This window comes from Seriola lalandi, unplaced genomic scaffold (genome assembly GCF_002814215.2).
Source record: "Seriola lalandi dorsalis isolate HSWRI2012SDOR001 ecotype SW California unplaced genomic scaffold, Sedor1 jcf7180002054543, whole genome shotgun sequence".
NCBI classification, from domain to species: Eukaryota; Metazoa; Chordata; class Actinopteri; order Carangiformes; family Carangidae; genus Seriola; species Seriola lalandi.
This window is the reverse complement of record NW_019525096.1, coordinates 267,768-275,666: the sequence shown is the minus strand read 5'-3', so window position 1 is coordinate 275,666 and position 7,899 is coordinate 267,768. Positions and strand designations below refer to the sequence as shown.

General features: G+C 39.6%; 1 protein-coding gene across 1 annotated transcript in view; it reads right to left on the bottom strand.

The window, feature by feature from the left end:
* Window positions 1–423: 423 nt before the first annotated feature.
* Window positions 424–7,899, bottom strand: part of LOC111661317 (TBC1 domain family, member 30) — a 23,612-nt gene continuing 16,136 nt past the window's right edge. The window contains 2 exon segments of the mRNA XM_087176210.1: window positions 424–4,956; window positions 6,892–6,978. Of these exon segments, the coding sequence (XP_087032336.1) occupies window positions 3,692–4,956; window positions 6,892–6,978 (1,352 nt within the window). The 3' untranslated portion in view covers window positions 424–3,691.

Genomic DNA, 7,899 nt, shown 5'->3' with positions numbered 1-7,899 from the left:
TTCATGTATATGTGCTCTGCAAGGTTCACTAAGTTCTGTCAAACTTTTAAAGACTTTTTAATATCACATAGAATTAAATTAAATGCCGGTTTCACCATCATACCACCCAAAGTATTGAAGATATCAATAAATACCAGTAGATTATTTTTTATTACTTTTGGAATTATTTCCTGCCATAATCCTAAGAGTATAATGAACTAGAGAATGCTTCTGCACAAGCTGAAGCTAAACTGTGTTGCTGACTTGAATTTGTATGAAGCAGCAGTTTAAGTAGTAACAGGGATTGAACAGAGCCGATGCCAAGTGCCTACCACCTAACTGGGACAAAACAAGGCTTGTAGAACATGTTGGTTACAGTAGCACTGTACATCACCCGTAAAACCGCATATTTCATTGCATTACACAGGAAACTAGACAACTGAGCCACTTCTCTTTCTACCTAGTATTTCTTTATTTGGAGTGCGGTAGTGCTCTGAGTTGACATCAGATCTCTTCCTAGTAATCAAGGATAACTTGGTGTACAGCGTGTACTATAATTTCCCCTTTAACATGTCTCCACCCTCATGTGTTGGTGTCATTACATTACAAAATTCCTGTGGTTTGGTGAGTAACAGGATAAGAAATAAGATGATACACTGTCTTGAAAGAAAAAAATAGAAAAAGAAAAGACATTTCCCACAAACTATGGCAGTGGAAACCAGATGAAGCAGCCGTAACAAAACACAAAATAAGAATGGACTCAGCTGTACTTACACAGACATTTGGCGACTGATGATGAAATAATGGCAACATACATTTTTAAGAGGTTACTAAAGAGATGAAAATAATAATGTGTAGAACTGCAGAGGAGGACAGGAGAAATGCAAACGACTGGATGGATAAAAATTCATTTGGATAGGTTGTTATAATCGTCACTGTCATACCTTTTCTACCATAAGGGATTCAGTTGCTGTTAAAGTAGCTTTTTTTTTTTTTAAACATTTAATCATGTGACTGCCCAATAACTTGACTCTATGACTCACATATTTTTAGATACAGCATGACTTATACTAAGAGCTTTTCATGATGTCTGATGTCTATTGCAAATAAAAGCTCATAAATCCACTTAAAAAAAACACAACGAAAAAAAAGACGTTGCAGAACCTGCCCGAGAAACGTCCAGAAAACGTCCCGTTTTTACGTTTTCTTCAATATGAGAGTAATCCAATAATACTCGTCTTTACATTCATGGGTGCACTGCAATCAGGAACTGCTAATAGCTAATTCATTATACTTTAAATGGCGCCAATTTGCCAAAATGTAAACAAATATAGGCAACAAAAGGAAAGAGGGATGTTCAAGTTGTAAGCCACTCACTGAATCCACTGCATTCTGTGAATTATAGTCACTTTTATCGTTTAATGTAACGTAACCAAAACTAACTATCGGTCAGTACAATCTGGCAACAGCTCTAAAACTAGCTCCAACTTTGAAAACTTTGGTAGGTCAACTGACGACACTTACCGCCATTTTGAAGCCATTTCCACATTCCTACATAACTCTTCTGGCCAAACGAGAGGAAAACTAATCTGCCCGCTGCACAGTAAACGGCTGTTTTAACACGTTTCACATCGCGCAACTGTTTATTAATCAAAACAAAGATGGCTATCGGAAGTGACCTTTTGCCTCGGTGTTCACTTTTTTATCTTCCCCACTTAGGATGCAAGAAAATATAAAAGGTTATTTATTCATGAGAATTTAATACAATATGAGAGACAATTTTTTTGAGTCACCTGCATTTTAAATTAATTGAATATTATTATAATATATTTATATATTTTTAACAATTTTAGTACAAAACAACTTCAGCTACAAGCTTTGTTTGGTAGAGACACAAATTTAGCAACCTGGAAAATGGGTTAAAAGAAATAGTCTTCGTCAACCTGACCAGTGCCAGCATCAACAGTATCAATACCAATATTGATACTTTTATTTATTGTTAAAAGAAGCTGTACTGTCATATAAGGGAGAGAAATATGTCACAATTTATTTATATAAAAATTAAATTACTGCCAAATAATTTTCCAAATATGAGGCATTTCATTTTAAGATTCTCAGTTAATTCCTTTTTTTGGGGGTATTGATTCTATAGATGCTAGTATAGATACTCAAAGCAAGTGGTATTGATACTTTGGGGATCAATCCTCCAACCCCTATTTGATACAAAAATTTAGCAACTTACAAACCAGGTTAAAAATTATCTAATTTATGCAGCCCAGAGAATATTGTTCACTCCAGCTGTATAGTGTCTTTGTGCAATCTGGAACCGTTAAAGACAGAAATACATGTTGTCAAAAGCTTGCACCAATTTTTCAACGTTTGAAGTGTATTTTTCGTTTTTGAAAAACTGATTTGAGTCAAATGAAACCATCAAGGCAAAAGTCTGAAATGTAAAAGCAATGATTCAGAGAGGCCCAAACTGAGGCTAAATGTCATGCATTTGCTAAAAATGCTCACAAACCTTTCTTTCTAAAACATTATATTGACTTTAATTTGCACCAATCCCTATTCTTGGCTACATCTGTGCCTCAAGCAGGATGTTGTGCTGCAGCTGCAACATTTTTTCCCACTCAGAGGTTGTTGTTTTTAATGAAGGCCACGACATGACTGACCATACTTGGATTTTTCCATCTTCTATAATTTATTTATTTGTATTTGCCTGACTGGGCTGCATTTGAAACCCAGTGGCAAGCTGCAGCTTTGTGGTAAGTTTCTAAATAAGCATGCTTTGAGTATGGTTGGGCTGTTTATACTGGAAATCAACATTAAATAAGATCTCTTTAAAGTGCTGCCTCTGCTTTGTAAAGCATAACATTACATTTACTTTATATGAACACCACTTAAACTCTTGAAAAACCTTGATTTGCCATATTTCATTTACACTGTTCACCCTCCAATGATCAAAACAATCTCTCTCATTTGCACTTACTTCATTATTGATTGAAACATTAAATTCCTTACGTTCAACAGTCGAGACACAGACAGAGTACTCATAGAGGATGTTAAGTGCTTCATGAGATCACAAGTTTTATGAGTGGGCTGTTTTTTTTGGGGGGGTCACACACAGTTTGTTTTCGTGATACTAGGTTTATTTGTTTCTTGTGTAGTTATTTCTTAAATCACTTGGCATAGAAACAACTGGATGGCTATTGTGTAATCGCACAGGAGAAAATGTACTTCATCGTGTTGATACATGTTGTCTACGTGAGTCCAGAGGGAAACATTTGCCTCCGGTGTCAGTCCAGGGAGGATCCTCATTAGAGATTGAAGAGCTGCACAAATGCGGTGCGATTGCAATTGCAATTATGATCAAGAAGAACCTGCATAGGCAACTGTAAAGGGCTTGATACCCGGATGGTCCCGTGCCCCAAACTCCTCAGCCTTACACACCCGCTGCAGTTCAAACACTAAACAAACCACGCAGAAATAATAGTCAGCTAGTTCTATAATGTTCGTCCATAATGGCTTGTGAATTTCAGGATGACCCGTCTGTCAGGTGAACTTTACATTTCTACAACTTTCTCACTACTATATATAAGAAATGGGTTATTTTCTTGATACGCAGGAGGCAACACGGTGTAACTCGAGAATGATTTTTCATATCATGTAACAACTGTGTGTTTCCAGCATCAGTTCAGGAGCGCTCAGGTGTTCATCGACTCCCCGTGGTGCCGGCAGCGCTACTGCGGTTGAGGTTGCGGCTGAGCTGGGGGAAGTGTACGGTGGGCGTTCTGGATGTGGGACCGTAGAGGCCGAGGTTTCTGGCTGCGACCGATTTCCTGGGCTGCTTCACGGAAGGGAACGGGGAGAAGACTTGCTGTTTGGGAGTGGAGGAGAACGCCGGGGTTGACGGGGAGGACGGGATGTGAGATTTGGAAGATGAGGAGACAGAGGAGAGCGAGGGTGTGGAAGGGCAGGGAGTTTTGTAAAAGGTGGAGGAGGCAGGAAGAGAGAGAGAGGATAAGCCATTGGCTGATGAAGAGGACGGGAGGCGGGATGTGGAGTTTGGTGTCGGGGTGGAGGGAGGTGTAGGAGAGGATGAGCAGGAGGGACCGAGAGAAGCTGACGTTGGGACCGGGGAGGGGGATGGACTCGGGGTGGAAGGAGAGGAAGAAGGGATACAGGAGCTGGAGGAGGAGTGGTGAGGTGGAGGTAAAGCAATGGAGGGAAACTGTCTGTCAGAGGCGGCGCTTCGCTCTGAACCCGAGGAGTTGGACTCTTTGTGTCTGTTTGAGGACGGCGGAGGAGGGAGAAGAGGAACTTGGGGCGCAGGCTTAGACTCTGGGAGTGTGGGCGGTGTATTTGGGTTTGCAGTGATGGCGGAGGTCAGGTTTGACTCGTCCTCTAGATCCAGGGAGTCCAGTTGCACCACCACCTCTGCAACCTCAGCTTCTTTTGTCTCATCTGCGACCTGTGGAGCCTCTTCACCCACAGACCCTGTGACAGAGGGATCAGGAGATGGAGAAACAGAGGTGTCACTTTCCTCTCTCTGCTCTTCATCATCTCTCTTGTTTTCCTCAATCTTCTTCTCTTCTTCACCCTCCAGTGTCACTGATCCTCCTTCCTCCTCCTCCTCCTCCTCCTCCTCATCTTCTCTTTCCTCTGAATCTCCAAAGCCCAGCTGTGCTCGAGCCCTGGCGATATTCCTCCGATGAACCCGGACATGAGCACGCCACGGTGAGCCGCCACCTCCTCCTCCTCCGGAGCTCCCTGGAGATCCGGAGCCGTTGGAGGGCAGCGAGCCACAGCGCTGCCTGGCTGGGGAACCCTGACTCTGGGACAGAAAAGCGGGTCGAGCCCCTGGTAGAGTTGACGTGCTCGTGGAGCCGCGTGGTTTCCGACCCAGGAGGAGGTGGTTGATCACGGAGCTGGAAGGGTTGAGCTGGGAGGCCAGGACACGGGTGGCTGGGCACTTGTCTGGATGGAGGGTGAAAGGTAAGAAGACAAACATAAAAACAGGTTTAGAAAAGAAGCCAGGTCCAAGTAATAGAAGCACAAAGTGTCTTGGAGGCTTGAAAAAATAAAAAAAAGTGAGATAGGAGACTCATGAGTGTCTGTCAAATGGTGAACTGCATTTTTTACTTTAAAACTTTTATTAAAACTAGACGTCCTGTTATATAGATTTGTTTGCAATTGATGTCAAACAGACTCAGTAACAACAATACTGTATTAAACTGTTGCTACTGTAGCAAGATGCTGTAAAAGTTCAGCTTTTACATACCAAACTTGAACATGTGTAATCATTTAAAAAACTGGTTTACTCATAAACTTTCACTAATTCATTATAATAATCAATATACTCATCTGTCCTCCAAGATGAAGCCTTTAAATAAGGTTGTCTGTCTGACTATAGCAGATCTATATTCTACTTCAATTATCAATATTTTTAAAAAACATTCCCATTGATTAAAATTTTGTGTATTTCATTGATTAATATTCTGTTAATTGACTAATTTAATTCTTCCTTCAACAGTCACATATTAGCAGAAATGATGTAACATTTGATCCTGCAGATGCAACAGCTGACACTAGAGGGCGCCCTCAGTTTTTTTGTTTTAACCTCTGAAGGACTTATCCATCAAGCCTCTTACTGATCGAGACAGTTTCTGGATTATTGGTAAAGTACATAATCATTCCTCTATAAAAAATGTAATATTATATAATATGTACAGCAGTGTACAGTATTTGGGCTTTTCCCCCAATGTCAGTAAACCATGTTAATGTAAACAGGACTTAATAAAAGCTGATTGCCGAGTGTTTATATGGTGAAGAGAGGTGTGTGTGTGTGTGTGTGTGTGTGTGTGTGTGTGTGTGTGTGTGTGTAGAGTATTGAGTATTTGATGGGGAATAACATCAAATCTCTGTGTAATACTCTTACACAAGTCGCATGAATCATATATTAGTTTGTGATGAGAGGAGCTGCAACAGTCAGAGTTAGAGTTTGTTAATGAAGATTAGTAACAAGAGTTTGAGAAAACCTCCAACAGCCCCCCCGAAAGAAACATGAATCAAATGGAAAATCAGGTATAATTGGAGACACGTGTCACTCCTGAAGATATTCCCAATGTTTGGTTATCTATAAATAAAAAAAATGTCATTATTATCACTGGAATATAATTAAAATGTAGGTGGTTGAATTCCTTTTGGGATGTAAAAGGTAGATTTTCTCGTCTTATGTACAGTAGTGACAGGTGTTTCCAAATATCTATAATAACTCTGATTTAATTACTTTAAATTGTGTATTTACCACCTGCAACCAGAACAAAACCATCACCAGTTGCCCCAGCTACCAAACATATTTCTTCTTTTTAAAAATAAAACCAACTGAAGCAGAGTTTAGCGCTTGTTTCAGAAATGCTCTCAGAATGTCGGTCAGGGGTCAAATAAAGACAGTGTGTCTGAGCGTTTCTGTGCTCGTAAAGTGAACTGTAAATCTGTTGTTTGCTCAACACTGCAGCCACATTTGTTATCTTTTAGAAAATTGAACTGTGCATGGATGCACCCTGCAGCATTTTGAAAGCATGATATGTTTTCAAGCCAGAGCGACCATAACCAGATTTTATAAATTCACTTATACAACCTGGAAAAGATTCAATATTTTGGAGCCAGAGGTTCCTGTACCAGATTTCCAAAACATGAACGAGTTTCTTCAGATGAATAATTTTTTTGTGTTCGTTTTCTTACGTTACCCACAAAAAACAGCAAAAAAAGAAAATGGAAATCTGCCTTGGGAACCAATGGTAGACATACAGCTTTTTAAATAAGCTGACTGCTTTTCAAACACCAATGAATCATTAGAGACCCTGAAATCAGCCCCAGAACACCCAGTCCCAGATGGTTCGACACCAGTACCCTCAGTCTGGTGCTCGGCACTGTCGCTGGGTTTGCTGGGACGCTCCTGAAGAACTCCTGGACTTGTGGCCACTTCATGTCCAAGTCCTACGAGTCACACATCATCATCAAACAACTTCCTGTCGTGCGTGTTTCCACTGTTCTGCTCCTACAGGCAGGACTTCCCCTTTATTCCTATTTACTATTTATCTCATGATATTCACACTTTCATTTGGAGGAACGTTGGTGTTTAAATAAAGACTTGGACAAATACTCCCACTGTAAACATAAGTATTTTCTGTTGCCATGGTATCTATAACTCTCAAACAGGCAGTGGGAACTAATACTTTTACTAGGTTTTAAACAATACAACAATATCTCTAAATTCAGTTGAATATTTTGTTCTGAAATAAAAAGTTTTTACGTATTTACTTACAATAAATCAGTGCAGCTGCCATCAACAAAGAAGTTGGGTTACCATCTAAATCTAAAGCAGCGGTTCCCAAATCTTTTTAAACCACATCTCCCTCTCTTACATGTTTAACTTATTCTCTTTTCTAATCTGCAGTTATGATCATTAATGTGGGCATCTTACTGTCTACCTGGTTGTGCATCTTAATGCATATTTAGAGAATTTAAATATACACTGTGACCACCGTTTATATAAACACATGTCCACTTGTATGAACAAACATCTGAGTGTGTATTTAAATCTGTGAAAATTTGTTTTTCTGTTATTAATATTTCTTTTTGCTATCCATTTTATTTTTCTGTACTCAGAAGTATATATATATATATATATATATATACACACACTTGCTGTCATGCACCATAACTGCAGATAAACTGTTAAATAATATGAAGATTTTAATGTGTGTTGCTTATTTATTCAGCTTTGATATGCTTGAAAAAGTGAAACAAATGTGGTTAATGATGCCTCACCTTTTTTATGTGGTGAAATATTTTTTGGAAGCCAATGTTTTCTAATGAAAGTGAAGCTACTGAGATTAATGTGAACACGCCCCCCCC